Genomic DNA, 16,922 nt, shown 5'->3' with positions numbered 1-16,922 from the left:
GGTTACTTTTTTATTCTTTTTTTTTTTTAATATTTATTTTATTTATTTATTCCCTTTTGTTGCCCTTGTTGTTTTATTGTTGTAGTTATTATTGTTGTTGTCGTTGGATAGGACAGAGAGAAATGGAGAGAGGAGGGGAAGACAGAGAGGAGGAAAGACAGACACCTGCAGACCTGCTTCACCGCCTGTGAAGCGACTCCCCTGCAGGTGGGGAGCCGGGGTTCGAACCGGGATCCTTATGCCGGTCCTTGTGCTTTGTGCCATCTGCGCTTAACCCGCTGCGCTACAGCCCGACTTCCCTTTATTCTTCTTTTTAAAATTTTTATTTTATTATCTTTATTTATTTATTGGATAGAGACAGCCAGAAATTGAGAGGGAAGAAGGTGATAGAAAAGGAGAGAGGGAGAGTCGGGTGGTAGCGCAGTGGTTTAAGCACACGTGGCACAAAGCGCAAGGACCGGCATAAGGATCCTGGTTTGAGCCCCAGCTCCCCACCTGCAGGGGAGTCACTTCACAAGTGGTAAAGCGTGGTCCAGGAGGTGGCGCAGTGGATAATGCATTGGATTCTCAAGCATGAGGTCCCAAGTTCAATCTCCAGCAGCACATGTACCAGAGTGATGTCTGGTTCTTTCTCTCTCCTATCTTTTTCATTAATAAATAAATATATTCTTAAAAAAAAAAGTGGTGAAGCAGGTCTGCAGGTGTCTTTCTGTTTCCTCTGTTTTCCCCTTCTTTTTCCATTTCTCTCTGTCCTATCCAATAACAATGACATCAATAATAACAACAGTAATAACTACAACAATAAAACAACAAGGGCAACAATAGGGAATAAATAAATAAAATAAATATTAAAAATAAGGGAGTCGGGAGTCGGGCGGTGGCGCAGTGGGTTAAGCGCACGTGGCGCAAAGCGCAGGGTCCGGCGTAAGGATCCCGGTTCGAGCCCCCGGCTCCCCATCTGCAGGGGAGTCGCTTCACAGCGGTGAAGCAGGTCTGCAGGTGTCTATCTTTCTCTCCCCTCTCTCTCTGTCTTCCCCTCCTCTCTCCATTTCTCTCTGTCCTATCCAACAACGAATTGCATCAACAAGGGCAATAATAATAACCACAACGAAGCTACAACAAGGGCAACAAAAGGGGGGAAAAAATGGCCTTCAGGAGCGGTGGATTCATGGTGCAGGCACCCAGCCCAGCAATAACCCTGGAGGAGGAAAAAAAATAAATAAAAAATAAGGGAGTCGGGCAGTAGCGCAGCAGGTTAAGTGCACATGGCACAAAGCACAAGGACCAGCCTAAGGATCCCGATTAGAGCCCCCGGCTCCTCACCTGCAGGGGAGTCGCTTCACAGGCGGTGAAGCAGGTCTGCAGGTGTCTATCTTTCTCTCTTCTCTCTGCCTTCCCCATCTCTCTCCATTTCTCTCTGTCCTATCCAACAACGATAACAACAACAACAATAATAACTACAACAATAAAACAAGGACAACAAAAGAGAGTAAATAAATATTAAAAACATATTAAAAACAAAAAACAAGGGCAACAAAAGGGAAAATAAATTTTAAAAAAAAGGGAAAGAGAGACACCTGTAGCACTGCTCCGCCACTCGTGAAGCTTTCCCCCTGCAGGTGGGAAGCCAGGAACTCGAACCAGGATCCTTCTGCAGGTCCTTGTGGTTCATACTGTGTGCACTTAACCTGGCTCACCACTGCCCAGCCCCCACCTTTTCATTCTTTATTTTAGAGAGAGGGAGAAAGAGAAGAGATGCTTCTCCACCATGCATGGGACTCTCCCAGTACCATCCAAGATGCTCCCATGTGGTGCTCACACTTGAACCCATGGCCTTACATATGGTAAGGCAATGCTCTCCCAGCCCTCCCTTATTATTATTTATTGGATAGAGATAGCCAGAAATTGAGAGGGAAGGGGAAGATAAAGAGACACCTGCAGCACCACTTCACCACTTGCAAAGCTTTCCTCCTGTAGGCGGGGACTGGGGGCTCGAACCTGGGTCCTTGTGCATTGTAACGTGTGCTCAACCAGGTGCACTACCACCAAGCCCCCTTATTGTTATTTTTATTTTTTTATTATTTATTTATTCTCTTTTGTTGCCCTTGCTGTTTTACTTATTGTTTTATTGTTGTTGTTATTGATGTTGTCCTTGTAGGATAGGACAAAGAGAAATGGAGAGAGGAGGGGAAGACAGAGAGAGGGAGAGAAAGATAGACACCTGCAGACCTGCTTCACCGCTTGTGAAGCGACTCCCCTGCAGATGGGGAGCTGGGGGCTCGAACTGGGATCCTTACGCCGGTCCTTGCGCTTTGCACCACGTGCGCTTAACCCACTGTGCTACCGCCCGACTCCCTGTTATTATTTTTAATGCAGTGCTAGAGAATGAGCTATGCAGGTGTTGTACACGTGTGATACCACTGAGTGGTTTCTTGGGTTTAATTCTTCCATGGAGCATCCTTGCTGCTGTCTGTGGTGCTTCAACACGATGCTGTGGTTTGAATCCAGGGTCTCACTCATAGTGAGGAGTGTGCTCTAGCAGGTGAGCTATTGCCTGTTTCCTGAGGTACCTTTTTATTTGTAGAAGTAACTAGATGTCTCTCTGTGCTAGTCTGCGTTAAGGATGCAGAAAGGCAGTGAGACAAGGTGCCTGCTCTTGGGAAGTGCTCCTTAGGGGAAGAGGGCTGAGGAGTTGGGGGAGACTCACTCATGCTAAGGGTGGTCTATTGATGAGCTTATCTCAGATGAGAGTGTTGCTTTAGGTAATCTTCCCTAAATTCCTTAACCAACACAAGGGTTCTGGCCCCTGGAAATAACATGGGTCCCAATCTTGTTAATTCAGTATTACAAGGGTCAAGGAGAGCTAAAAGGTTTTTTTTTTTTTTTTTTTTTTTAAAGATTTTATTTATTTATGAGAAAGAAAGAACCAGACATCACTCTGGCACATGTGCTGCCGGGGATTGAACTCGGGACGTTATGCTTGAGAGTCTAAAGCTTTACCACTACGCCACCTCCCTGACCACGAGATCTAAAAGTTTTATGAAGCTGCTGTCAAGCTTCTAGGCATATCATGGATTTGGAAGTGCCACCCAATACTCATATGCCAGAATTCTGAACAGAAGTCCAATGAGTCCTGCTCCAGGAGAAGCCAAAAACACTGATCTAGGAACAGACAGCTTAGATATCAAGGAAGGCTTTTGGAATTTCTCAGAATGCAAGGCTGTAAGCCTTGATGCCTCCCCTACCCTTGATATCAGGCCTTCTTCCTGGGTTAGGGAGAGAACAGTGCTGGTTGGGACAGAACCCACTGAGAGGGGCTCTGTGGACTGGCTGAAGGGGCTGACCCTCCCACAAGGACAGCCTGGGATATGAAATGCAGAGAATGGCTGCACTCAGTGAAAATGGGTCATCCCATGGTTGATGCTGTGGCTTCACTGACCTCCACCACTCCTGCCTTCGATGTTCGCATGGAATCCCTCTTCAGCTTCCTCCGTTCTCGTTCCACCTGCCAAGATGCAAGTGAGCAATCTGGGTTTAGCCTGGTTCTGGACTTGGAGCAGAGTCTCCTTTTCAGAAGAGGCTATTCCATATGTGCATGAGTGTAAGGGGACAGGAGTCATGTGAAACTAAACTCTGGTGCTAAACAGAGGATATGATAGGGCAGTCCTGAGTGAAAGGCGTATTCCTGGAGCAAATGAGGTCAGACCAGACCTCAACTCTTTGAAGTGGAGGTTGGCAAAATTTTTTCCTAGTGTTTTAGGTTTTGAGGGTCATTTGATCTCTGTGGCAAGTACTGATTTCCACCACTGTGGTGGACTAGTGAGCACAGATAGTACCTAAATACTGGGGCATGGCTGTGTTTCCATCAAACTTCACTTTCAGAAATGGGCAGCAGGCCATATTCATGGCCCAGGCTATAGCTTACCAGTCTTTGTTCTGGGGACTGCCGGAGAAGTAGAGCTGCATGCCCATGGGCTCCCAGTGGAGGGAGGTGAGGACAGCAAGTCACCTACCTGCTCCAAAGTGATCCTCAGCTGGACATTGTGGTGCTGCAGCCGGCTGCGGTCAATCTCCAGTCGTGCCACTGCTTGCTGTAGGTGCTCAAGCCTTTTTTCCCAAGTCTGTTTCTGTTTCTCCTTTATCACAGGATGAGGTCCAGCTTCCACACCTGAGACCTGTGGGAGAGATCTCTGAATCTCACCTGGGCAGCCCCTTAGACAGCAGAAGACCAATTAGGGGAGAGAGTGACTAATCTAGTTCTTCAGGGACCATAAGCTCTCTCCTGGGTCCTCTGTTTCCACCAGGCTTCCAGTTCACTTCTCCAAGATGTTTACTTGCCTCTTCTCTGGGCCCCCTTCGTGAGCTTCAGCTCTTCCTGAGTCATCAGAGTATGTAACAAAATCACACCATAACAGTCTCATACCGAGACCCTCCACTCTCTTCTCTTCTAGGTCAGTTCAGTTTTTCATTTGGCTAGTCTTCTTTACTCAGAGGCTCTAAGCTATTCTAGCAAAGAAATTCCACTTTATATAGTCAGGTTAAAACAACAGAGCAACAGAGCGGTGAGGAGTCTACCCAAGAATACACGGTGGCCTAGGACTTATACCTGTGTCATTTTAGATCTCCCATAAGGTAAGTGATAACTTGGAGCACTGAAGTGTTATGGAAAGACCATGACTATGGAGTCACACAAAGCACTGTCTTATGTATGTAGTTCTGTTTTCTCCTTCCAATCAGGTAGAAACAGAGAGGGATAGAGACAGGAAGGGAGAGGGGGCAATGTGGTGGTGCACCTGGTTAAGCACTCACGTTATAAAGTGGAAGGACTCAGGTTCAAGCCCCTGGTTTCCACATGCAGGGGGAAAGCTTCACAAGTGGTGAAGCAAGGCTATAGGTATCTTTCTCTCTCCCTCTCTATCTCCTCTTTCCCTCTCAATTTCTGTCTCCTGATAATAAAATAAATATATGTAAAAAAAGAAAATTGGGGGTCGGGGAGTGGCATACCGGGTTAAGCGCACATAGTACAAAGTGTGAGGACCTGCATGAAGATCCCAGTTCGACCCCTTGGCTCCCCTTCCCCTCTCCCCCGGGGAGGTTGCTTCACAAGTGGTAAAGCAGGTCTGCAAGTGTCTAATCTTTCTCTCTCTCTCTCTAGCTTCCCCTCCTCTCAATTTCTCTCTGTCCTATCCAATAAAAATGGCCACCAGGAGCAGTGGATTCATAGTTGTGGGCACCAAGCCCCAGCGATAACCCTGTAGGCATAAAAAGAGAGAGAGAGAGAGAGAGAGAGAGAAGAAAAGATACACAGCACTGTTCTGCTTCCTGCTATGTGAGATGCTCCCATGTGGGGTCTGAATCTGGATGACTGTGAGCTAACACTCTCTCTCTCAACTCTCCACAGTCCACCAAGTGCTACCTGTCTCTGTCTTTGGCTCTTTCATGTGGTGCTGGGAATTAAACCTAGAGTCCCAAATACAAGAGCCATGTGCTCTGCCTGCTGGGTCACCTCCCTGGCCCTAAGTTTCTGTTCTATTGATAAGAACATTTAACAGGCCAGGTGGTAGCATACCTGGTTGAATGCCCCCAGTCCCCACCTGCAGAAGGGAAACTTCATGAGTGGTGAAGCAGGGCTGCAGGTGTCTCTCTAGCTCTCTCCCTACCTCCCCCTTCCCTTTTGGTTTCTCTCTTGTCTCTATCTAATAAATAAGTAAAAACCAAAAATATATTTAAAAAAAAAAACTGAGATCAGAGAAGAAAAAGCACTTATTTAGGGTCATACAGGTAATAAACTGCAGCACTATTTTAAACCCAGAACTTTGACTCCAAGGTTTATAAACATAACTGCTGGGGACTGGGTGGTAGCATAGTGGGTTAAGTGCACATGGTGCAAAGAGCAAGGACCAGCATAAGGATCCTGGTTAGAGCCTCCAGCTCCCCGCCTGTGGGGGCGGGAGTGGGAGGGTTGCTTCACAAGTGGTAAAGCAGGCTGCAGGTGTCTATCTTTGTCTCTCCCTCTCTGTCTTCTCCTTTCTTGATTTCTCTCTGTCCTATCCAACAATGACAACAATAATAGTAATAACAACAATGGCAACAAAATGGAGAAAAAGGCCTCCAGGAGCAGTGATTTGTAGAGTAGGCAGTGAGCCCCAGTGATAACCCTGGAGGCAAAACAAAACAAACACAACAAAAACTCATAACTGCAAATATGGATATTGTCTTTTTTTTTTTTTTGCTTCCAGGGTTATTGCTGGGTCTCGGTGCCTACACTATGAATCCACTGCTCCTGGAGGCCATTTTCCCCATTTTGTAGCCCTTGTTGTTGTGCTTGTTGTAGTTGTTAGATAGGACAGAGAGAAATGGAGAGAGGAGGGGAAGACAGAGAGGAGGAGAGAAAGATAGACACCTGTAGACCTGCTTTACCGACTGTGAAATGACTCCCCTGCAGGTGGGGAGCTGGGGGCTCAAACTGGGATCCTATGTCAGTCCTTGAGTGATCATCACACCACGTGCACTTAATCCGCTGCACTACTGACTGCCCCATCTTTATTTTTTAATTATTTTAATAAATATTTATTTATTCCCTTTTGTTGCCCTTGTTTTTTATTGTTGTAGTTATTATTGTTGTTATTTGATGTTGTCGTTGTTGGATAGAACAGAGAGAAATGGAGAGAGGAGGGGAAGACAGAGAGGGGGAGAGAAAGATAGACACCTGCAGACCTGCTTCACCACTTGTGAAGTGACTCCCCTGCAGGTGGGGAGCCGGGGGCTTGAACCGGGATCCTTATGTTGGTCTTTGCACTTTGCACCATGTGCGCTCAACCTGCTGCGCTACTGCCTGACTTTCTTTCTTTCTTATTTTTTCTTTAAACCAGAGCACTGCTCAGCTCTGGTTTATGGTGGTGCAGGGGATTCAACCTGGGACTTCAGAGCCTCAGGCATGAGAGTCTCTTTGCATAACTACTATGCTATCTACCCCCACCCTCTGATCTTTCTTTTTTAATGTGGCACCAGGGAAAGAAGTCAGGCCTTGTGCACACATGATATCACTGAGCAGCTTCCCAGGTCCAATTTTATTATTTTTTTTATTATCTTTATTTATTTATTGAGTAGAGACAGCCAGAAATCAAAAGGGAAAGGGGTGATAGAGAGAGACACCTACAGCTATGCTTCACCACTTGTGAAGCTTTTCTCCTCCAGGTGGGGACCAGGGGCTCGAACCTGGGTCCTTGTGCATTTTAACTTGTACACTCAACCAGGTGCACTACCGCTCGGCCCTTTAATATTTTTTAAATATTTATTTATTTTCCCTTTTGTTGCCCTTGTTGTTTTTTTATTGTTGTATTTATTATTGGTGTCATCTCTGTTGGTTGGATAGGACAGAGAGAAATGGAGAGAGGAGGGGAAGACAGAGAGGGGGAGAGAAAGAGAGACACCTGCAGACCTGCTTCACCGCCTGTGAAGCGACTCCCCTGCAGGTGAGGAGCCGGGGGCTCGAACTGGGATCCTTATGCTGGTCCTTGTGCTTTGCGCCACATGTACTTAACCCGCTGTGCTACTGCCCTACTCCCCACAGGTCCAATTTTTATTTAGAGAGACAAAGAATAGTGAAGGGGGGGAGAGGGAGAGGGGGAGAGGGAGAGAGAGGGAGGCAGGCAGAAGAGAGGCATCACAACACTCACTCCACCATCTATGGAACTCCCTTGGTGCCATCCATGGTGTTCCCATGTGGTATCAGGCCTCAAAACCAGGGCTTTATGCTTGGTAACTGATGCTCTCTGCTGGAGTATTTCCTGAGTACCTGAAGAAATCTTCCTGAGGGAGTTGGGTGGTAGTGCAGGAGGTTAAGCGCACATGGCATGAAGCACAAAGACCAGTGTTAGGATCCCAGTTCAAGCCCCCGGCTCCCCACCTGCAGGGAAGTCACTTCACAAGCGGAGAAGCAGATCTGCAGGTGTCTAGCTTTCTCTCCCCCTCTGTCTTCCCCTCCTCTCTCCATTTCTCTCTGTCCTAATTCATAATGACGACATCAATAACAGCAATAATAACTACAACAACAATAAGAAACAAGGGCAACAAAAGGGAAAATAAATAAAATAAAATAAATCTTTCTGAATCATGTTTCTGATGTTATCCTTACCCTAAAGCCCTTCAAATACTCCCATTGGTTATCCAGGTTCATATTATGACTTAGAAGTCCTAAATGATGTGATCCTTGATGGCCTCTCTTCTCTTGCCAACTTTCCCCTCTATGTCCCAGGCAGTTTGAACTCTCAAAACTTGAAGATGTTCCATGTACTCTCTCTTTTCCTCTTTCTAGAAAGCTCCTCTCTCAGCTACAATTAGCTACTTCCTTACTGGCGCCTTCTCATCTAATCTTGTCTTAATTTTTTTCCCCAATTTTTTTTTTATAGGAAGAGAGAAATTGAAATGGAAGGGGGAGATACAGAGCGGGAGAGTGACACAGACAACTGCAGACTTACTTCACTGCTTGTGAAGTGACACCCCCTGAAGGTGGGGAGCCTGGGGCTCGAACCATGATCCTTGTGCTTCATACTATGTGCACTTAACCCGTGAACCACCGTCTGCCCTCCCTTATTTTAAATTTTTTGTGGGTTGGGGCCTGCATCACAAGTAGTTTCAGCATTACTGGAATGACTTTTTTTTCCATTCAGAAAAGGAAGGAGGGAGGGAGTGAGGAAAAAAGAGAGAGAGAGAGAGAGAGAGGACACACACAACACTGGATCATCCCCTGCTGCTGTCACATGTGGTGCTGGGATTCCAACTTGGGCTGCATATATGGCAAGGCACATATGTCTGGTGAGATATGTCCCTAGTACAGAGCTAATCCTAAATACATCCATACAATAAAGCCTTTTGGAGACCCTAAGAAAGGTTGGGTGTCCAGAGCATATTAAAATTCTCTGATTCGACACTGCATTCTAATTACTTCTCCATAGACTGTAAGCTCTATGAGGGTAGGGCCAATGGAAGTCTCAGCTGCAAACCCAGCAGAACTGATAGCCTCTGAGCTCAACCAGACAGGGCCCTGCCCCTGCCCCTCACTATTCACAGAGTAACTCACCTGTAGTCTCTGTTGCTCCGAATCCCGCTCCAGAACTGAGGCTTGTAAGAACATGATTACCTCCTGCAGATTGCTGACAGTGGCTTTGCTTTGGGTCAGGGACAGTTTCAAGTCCTGGGCCTTCTCCCTCCACTCAATTTCCCTGGCCTCTGTCTGCTTCAGAGCTGCCTGTAGTCGCTCCAGCTCCTGCTGCAGCCTGGGCCCTAAAGGATCAAACTGTGGAGATGGCTCCTCTGTTGGGGAGGCTTTGTGGTTGTGGAGTAAGACCTCCAGACTCTCCCTTTGCTGGGCCTCCCTCAGCTCCAGGATTAAATCTTCCTTTTGGGCGAGAGTCAGTTGCAGCTCCCTCAGTTTTTCACGAAGGCCCCAAATCTCTTCTTCTCTCTCATGTCCCAGATACCACTTCTGTTGGATTATATCCTCTTGATTTCTCTGAGTCAGAGAGTTCTCCAGCAGCTGCCCCTGTCTCTTCTGATGTCTCAGCTCTTCATCCCTCTGGCAGAGGGCCTGCTGTAGCTGCTGCACAGCCTCTTGGTGTTGGAGATCCTGGGCCTGGATCTCACCTTCTCGATTCCTCAGGGCCTCCTCCAGCTGCTTGGCTTGTGTCTGACAAGAGTCTAGAGCAGCCTGCAAGGTGGCAGTGCTGGCCTCCAGTTTGCGGCTTATCTCTGCCTGCCCAAGGAGATGGTGCTCTTTCTCCCGCAGGGCAGCCTGAGCCCTGCTGAGGGCTTCCTGTAGGGTCTCAGCCTGGCTCTGGGCAGCCACTTCCCGAAGCTGGGAGGACTGACTATCTGCCCGTAGGGCCTCCAGCTCCTGGTTCCGTTCCTTAAGCATTGCCTCAGCTTGTAGGCAGCTGTCCTGCAGGGCCCTGGCCTTCTCTTCATGCTCCTGTGCCTGCTCAGCACATTTCTGCTGGAGGTTCTGCAGTGTCTTCTCCTGCTCTACAGACTCAGCCCTTAGGTCACTCAATACCTCCTCCAGGGCCTGTACCTGCTTTCCTTGCATGGCCAGCTCTTCCCGGAGCCTTTGTATATGATCTCTGTGATCCTCAAGTTCTCCCTGGCGCTCCCTCAGAGTCATATGGGCATCCTCCAGAGCTCTCTGCAGTGTGCTCACCTTTTCCTTTACATTCTCCTCCTGCCCCAGGGCCTCCTGCTGTTGGTGTTGCAGGGCTTCAAGTTCCTGGTCTCTCTGGGCCAGGCTTTTCTGGGCCTCTTCCAGCTGGCCCTGAAGTGACTGCACTTTGAGCTCTGCCTGTTCCCTGGCTTCCTGCAGGTGCTGTTGCAGAATCACTATCTCCTGCTCTTGATGGGTCAAGAGGAGGTTAGTCTCACCCACCTTCCTGTGTAGGCCCTGGAGCTGCTGCTCCAGCTGGTCCTTGTGCTCTTGGAGTTCCTGGATGTGTTCCTGCTGGCATTCTACCTCCTTCTCCTTATCTCGAAGAATCAGTTTCATGTGTTCTAGGCTCCCACGCTGTGCTTTGCTCTGGCCCTTCCCTTCCTCTGAACGGTCCTGCACCAGCTGTCTCTGAGAAGTCAGCTCCCGGCCCCGCTCTCTCAAGGACAGTTTGATCTGCTCTAGGTCCTCCTCTAAGATCTTGGTATGCAGAATCCTCTGGTCTTCTAGGACCTGAATCTTTTCCTTCTGTACTGCCAGCTCCTGGTCTGTCCTCTCCAGGTCCTGAGTCAGATGCTCCTTCTGCCTCTGCAGCTCCTCAATCTGTTCTCGCTGGGATTTCAACTCCTCGTCCTTCTCCTGGAGCTCTCTTGCTACAAGGGTGCTGTGGCTCTCCAGCTCATGAATCTGGCTGCTCTGCTCCTTCAGCTCCTGGCTCCTTTCCTCCAAGTCCAGGGTAAGGTGGGCGAGAGCTACTCTATGCATGTCCTTCTGACCTTCGAGCTCCTCCACTGCTTTTTGTTGGTACTCCAGTTTTTGATGGCTTTCCTCCAGTTCCATTGCCAAAGTAGCTAACTGCTTCTTTAGATCATGAATCTGTTCTTGCTGGGACTCTATTACTTGGCTCTTCTTCTCAAGTTCTAGCAGCTGATGCTCCAAGATGTTCCTCTGTGTCTCTCGATCCTTCTCCAGCTCTCTCATCTGCTCCCTCTGCACAGTTAGCTTCTGCTCTTGCTCCTGAACAGCCAATGGCAGATGCTCTAAAACAGACCTACACTTCTCCAGCTCCTCAATCTGTTCTTGTTGCAGATCCACCTCTTGGTTTCTCTTCTTTAGGTCCAGAGATAGTACTTCCAGTGCAGCCTTTTGCATCTCCCGTTGCATTTCTAGTTCCTGGATTTTTCCCTGCAAAGTCTCCACTTCTCCTTCTCTTTCAGACAGGGTCTGGGCCAGGACAGCAAGGTTCTCCTGCAGAGCTTTCCCTTGGGCCACCTTCAGTTCACCTTGCTCTTGTAGAGCTTGGGCTCTCTCCCGTTCATTTTCCACTTCATCATTTTTCAGTTTCAGTGCTGAGCGAACACTTCTCAGGTCTTCCTCCAGGATCCCGACAGCAGTTGCCTGATCTTTGGCTTCTGCAATAGATGCTTGCAGATGTTCCACCTGGGCTGTCAAGTTCTCCTTGGCTGTCAGAAGTAATTCTCGCTCATTCTGAAAAACAAGATGCAAAATCACCTCAGACAATTCCCTCTTACTGTCACTCCAACACAGGCCATTCTTTTCCTTATTTGTGGTATCAGGATTGTCAGAGGTTTGGGCATAAAGAACTGATACCCACTCAAAAAACAAAAAGTCCACTTAAATGCTACTTTAGTGTCACAGTTTTGTTCTTTTTTCCCTTTTGTTGCCCTTGTCTTTTTATTGTTGTTGTAGTTATTATTGTTGTTGTTGTTAGATAGGACAGAGAGAAATGGAGAGAGGAGGGGAAGACAGAGAAGGTGAGAGAAAGATAGACACCTGCAGACCTGCTTCACCGCCTGTGGAGCGACTCCCCTGCAGGTGGGGAGCCGGGGGCTCGAACCAGGATCCTCACGCCGGTCCTTGTGCTTTGCGCCATGTGCGCTTAACCCGCTGCACTACCGCCCGACTCCCTTAAATGCTACTTTAAAAGAACACAACTACTGTATCTTTTTTTTTTTTTTTTCTTCCTCCAGGGTTATTGCTGGGCTCGGTACCTGCACCATGAATCCACCGCTTATGGAGGCCATTTTTTCCCCCTTTTTGTTGCCCTTGTTGTTGTAGCCTCGTTGTGGTTATTATTATTGCCATTGTTGATGTTCGTTGTTGGATAGGACAGAGAGAAATGGAGAGAGGAGGGGAAGACAGAGAGGGGGAGAGAGAGACAGACACCTGCAGACCTGCTTCACCACCTGTGAAGCGACTCCCCTGCAGGTGGGGAGCCAGGGGCTCGAACCAGGATCCTTATGCCGGTCCCTGCGCTTTGCGCCACATGCGCTTAACTCGCTGCGCCACCGCCCGACCCCCTACACTTACTGTATCTTAAGGCTCCAGTATACCCAGTGGAGAAAGCCTGATACAAATAAGACATCCCAGACTCTGGTCCTCCAGGGTAATAGATAGACTTTCCACCGTAATTTAAAAAGAAAAGAACAAGAAAAAAGAAACGAAGAAACCATTTGAAGGAGGATTCACTCAGACCTTAATAGCAGTCTTTAGGGATGTGAAGACGCAGAGAAACTGAGACCCTTGCTGATTGTAGTTGGGCACTATATATGGCTGTGGTATGGCCAATGTGGACCTGGAAGATAGAGTACTTGTCCCTGAGGTATCCCTCCCCCAAACCAGCAGCATTTTACCTGGGCTTCTATTCCTTGAGACTCTGCTTGTCGTAGGCGACTCTGTAAGGATGCCACAGTTGCATGCAGTTCTGTCAGCTCAGATTCTAGGGAATTGTGTTTTCTTTCCCACTTGGATTTCTCTTTGGGAAGGAGAGGCAGTGGAGTAAGGCCCATGGATGGGGATATGGGAAAGAGGAATATAAAGGCAGATGGAGGATGAAGAACAAAATCAAAGGGGGAAGAAAGCCAAGAAGGAAATTATATCCAGCTCATAGAGACACCACCCATCTGTCAGCTGCTTCTGTCTGTCTGGCTCTCTGCTGCTTTCTGACTCATTTCTGTATCTGACCCCCTGATAATCATCCCCACACTTCTTCATCCTGGACACAGAGGATGAAGATTTTCCATCCAAGATTCTAGAGAGGACTAGGCTACATGACATCAGGGGTCCTTTCACTGCCCAGCTTTATGACTCTGAAAAGGTTGCCTGCTAGCTGCCTCCTATTTCTGCATCAGATTCCAGCTCTGCATGCATGGTTCTCAGAGAAATCTTCGGGATATTTCCAAGTACCAGACACACTCCTCATGTTGTCCTCTTCAATGGTACAGTCCTGACCACCAAGACCTTTCTTTTTCAGGGCTTAGTGGTGGCACACCTGGTTAAATGTACACACTACCAAGTGCATGGACCTGGATTTGAGACCCTGTTCTCCAACAGAAGGGGGACACTTCATAAGCAGTGAAGCAGGTCTGCAGGTGTCTCTCTCTTTTTTTCCTTAATATATTTATTCCCTTTTGTTGCCCTTGTTGTTTTACTGTTGTAGTTATTATTGTTGTTATTGATGTTGTCATTGTTGGACAGGACAGACAGAAATGGAGAGGAGGGGAAGACAGTGAGGGGGAGAAAAAGATAGGCACCTGAAGATCTGCTTCACCCTTGTGAAGCAACTCCCTGGTAGGTGGGGAGCTGGGGCTTGAACCTGGATCCTTATGCCAGTCCTTGCGCTTTGCGCTATGTGTGCTTAACCCGCTGCACTAGTGCCCGACTCCCTCTCTCTCCCTTTCTATCTTCCTCTCCCCTTCCAATGCCTCTCTGTCCTATCAAATAAAGTGGAGAGGAAAAGAAAGAAAAGAAAAAAAAATCGGCTACTTGGAGTAGAGGATTCTTGTCTCTGTACTGAGCCCCAGTGATAACCCTGGTGGCAAAATAAAGTAAAATAAAAATAAAATAAAATACACTAGATCCTCCTCTTTATTAAGCAGTTATCACTGTTTTGGGTGTTTGGCCTTGCAATGGCAAGGATATATTCTCCCAAGATTCCCCCTCCTTACTATCTCCTAAACAAATCCATAATCCTTTTGCTATCAAAGGTCAATCATTATAGTTGGAGATGATAGAAATAAGCAACATGTTCACATAACAAAACATACAAAACTTTATGTCATAGTCCTGGTACTGGATTTCTAGTTTTTTAATCTCTTGCAGAGAAAACTAAAGCCTAGCCAGTAGTTTCTCTCAGTTCACTGAATCTACTTCTCCCAATCCTTTCTGAAAATGGCCTTGAGAGCAGAGTAGAAAACAGCCCAAGGCATCTTTGGAGATGCCTCTAGGTATTTTTTTTTTTCCACAGTTGAGGCTGCTAGGCTTGTTCCTCCTTCCTCTTTTGGGAGTCCTGTTCATTCCTCTTTTCTCCAAATTCCCCTGCTTGCCTTAAACTTCTTACCTTCCTGGCTCTGGGAAAGCTGTTTCTGCAGAGCCTGTAACTCCGTGTGGACCTGGCTCTTCTCTGCCTCTGCATTAGTGAGACACTGTTCCAGCTTCTTGGCCTGATCCTTCAGATCATCCTGGGAAAGAAAGGTACAGCTTAACCATGTTGTTCATCTACTCCAGTGCTATCCATGTTCAGGACTGAAACCCTCTCTTCCCTTTCAGCTTCTATGGTGGTGGGGCTATGGAGGTCTGCCATCATGGATTGCTGGGTGTTACCTTTAAGCTCCTGTGCCTTTAGCTGTATGATGTGATGACAGGCTCTGCTCCAAGTGACTGGGGTCTAGAATCTCCTTCTGACCTCTCTGTGTCTTTTGAAACAGAACTCACGCTAGCCTTAATCGGGGTTCCTTTCCTGAACTCCTACTTCAAAGGTCGTCACCTCTTCCTGACTTCTCACCCTCTCCAAGTCAGTGAATTGTCTCTTCCTCTTAGTTCCAACAATGCATTATTTGCACCTCTATCTCCCCCCTTCATTCTCAATTTCTCTGTCCTATTGAATAAAATAGGAAAAAAAGGAAAAAATGGCCACCAGGAGTGGTGGATTCATACTGTGAGCACTGAGCCCCAGCAATAACCCTGGAGGCAAGAAAAAAAAAGTTAATTTTATCAGTTGTGCTCTATCTTAGAATACAATGTAGACATCTGGGTAGGTTGCTCAGTGAATGGAGAGCAGGAATTGCTTGCATGAGGCCCAGGGGTCAATCCCTGGTATCACATACTGGAGTGGGTGCTCTGGCCCACTTTCTCACACATTAAAAATAAATAAATAGGGTGGGGATATAGTATAATGGTTATGCAAAGACTTTCATGCCTAAGGCTCTCAAGTCCCAGGTTCAATAACCCATATTACCATAAGCCAGAGCTGAGCAGTGCTCTACTTAAAAAAAGGGGGAGTCGGGTGGTAGCACAGCGGCCTAAGTGCACATGGCACAAATGCAAGGACTGGCATAAAGATCCTCGTTCGAGCCCCTGGCTCCCTGCCTGCAGGGGAGTTACTTCACAGGCAGTGAAGCAGGTCTGCAGGTGTCTATCTTTCTCTCTCCCTCTCTGTCTTCCCCATCTCCATTTCTCTCTGTTTTATCTAACAACGATGACATCAATAATAACAATAACTACAACAACAATGAAAAATAACTACAACAACAATAAAAACAACAGCAACAAAATAGGAAATAAATAAATATAAAAATATTAAAAGAAAAATAAATATTTACAGACAAGAAGCATTCAGTCTGGCTTCTTAGTTATGTCACAAACCTTCTTAAAGAAAGAGATCGGGTGGTCCGGGAGGTGGCGCAGTGGGTAAGGCTTTGACCTAAAGCATGAGGTCCCGAGTTCAATCCCCGGCAGCACATATACCAGAGTGATGTCTGGTTCTTTCTCTCTTTCCTATCATTTCTCATGAATAAATAAATAAACTCTTTAAAAAAAAAAAAAGAAAAAAAAGAAAGAGATCGGGAGTCAGGTGGTAGCGCAGCGGGTTAAGCACACATGGTGCAAAGCGCAAGGACTCAAGTAAGGATCCTGGTTTGTATCCCCACCTGCAGGGGAGTCACTTCACAGGCGGTGAAGCAGGTCTGCAGGTGTCTGTCTTTCTCTCCCCCTCCTCTCTCCATTTATTTCTGTCCTATCTAACAACAAATGGCATCAGTAACAACAACAATAACTACAACAATAAAAAAAAAGGGCAACAAAAGGGAAAAATAAAATAAAAAAAAATTTAACAAGAAAGAGATCAAGCAATTACAGAAGCCAGACCTTCCACCTTCTGCACCTCATAATGATCCTGGGTCCATACTCCCAGAGGGATAAAGAATAGGGAAGCTATCAAGGGAGGGGATTGGATATAGAGTTCTGGTGGTAGGAACTGTGTGGAGTGTACCCCTCTTCTGCTATGGTCTTGTCAATATTTCCATTTTATAAATAAAAATAAAAGTAAAAAAAAAGAGATCAAGCCTTTCTCTTTTTTGTATCCTCAGACTAGAGTAGTTGGCACTTAGGTTTTTTTTTTTTTTTTTTTTAATTTTGAATAGAGACAGAAATTGAGAGGGGAGGGAGATAAATAGGGGGAGTGAAAGAGACAATTGCAGCACTACTTCACTGTTTGTGAAGCTTCCTCCCTGCAGGAGAGTACTGGGGTCTTGAACCTTGGTCTTTGTACATTATAGCATATGTGACCTATTAAGGCTGCCACTGCCCAGCCTTGGCACTCAGTTTTAATTAAATGGGAGGTATAATTTGTGGGACATTTAGTTCTGATGAAAGTTTAAAATATTCCCATAAATAGCAAAATCAAATCTTAGGATCCCCAATTTGT

At 46.8% G+C, this 16,922-nt stretch overlaps 1 protein-coding gene across 10 annotated transcripts in view; it reads right to left on the bottom strand.

Moving 5' to 3' along the window:
- The window catches only part of CEP250 (centrosomal protein 250), a 77,420-nt gene that overhangs the window by 4,327 nt on the left and 56,171 nt on the right, over nt 1–16,922 (bottom strand). For all 10 annotated transcript variants that reach the window (XM_060188894.1, XM_060188889.1, XM_060188943.1 and 7 more), the window contains 5 exons: nt 14,559–14,679; nt 12,853–12,974; nt 9,083–11,686; nt 4,014–4,175; nt 3,440–3,505 (listed from right to left, as the gene is read on the bottom strand). In XM_060188894.1, coding sequence (XP_060044877.1) covers nt 3,440–3,505; nt 4,014–4,175; nt 9,083–11,686; nt 12,853–12,974; nt 14,559–14,679 — 3,075 coding nt within the window. The remainder of the gene's footprint in view (nt 1–3,439; nt 3,506–4,013; nt 4,176–9,082; nt 11,687–12,852; nt 12,975–14,558; nt 14,680–16,922) is intronic.

Source organism: Erinaceus europaeus, chromosome 1 (assembly GCF_950295315.1).
Source record: "Erinaceus europaeus chromosome 1, mEriEur2.1, whole genome shotgun sequence".
NCBI lineage: Eukaryota > Metazoa > Chordata > Mammalia > Eulipotyphla > Erinaceidae > Erinaceus > Erinaceus europaeus.
Note: the sequence above shows the minus strand (reverse complement) of the source record. Positions and strands in the feature narration are given on the sequence as shown.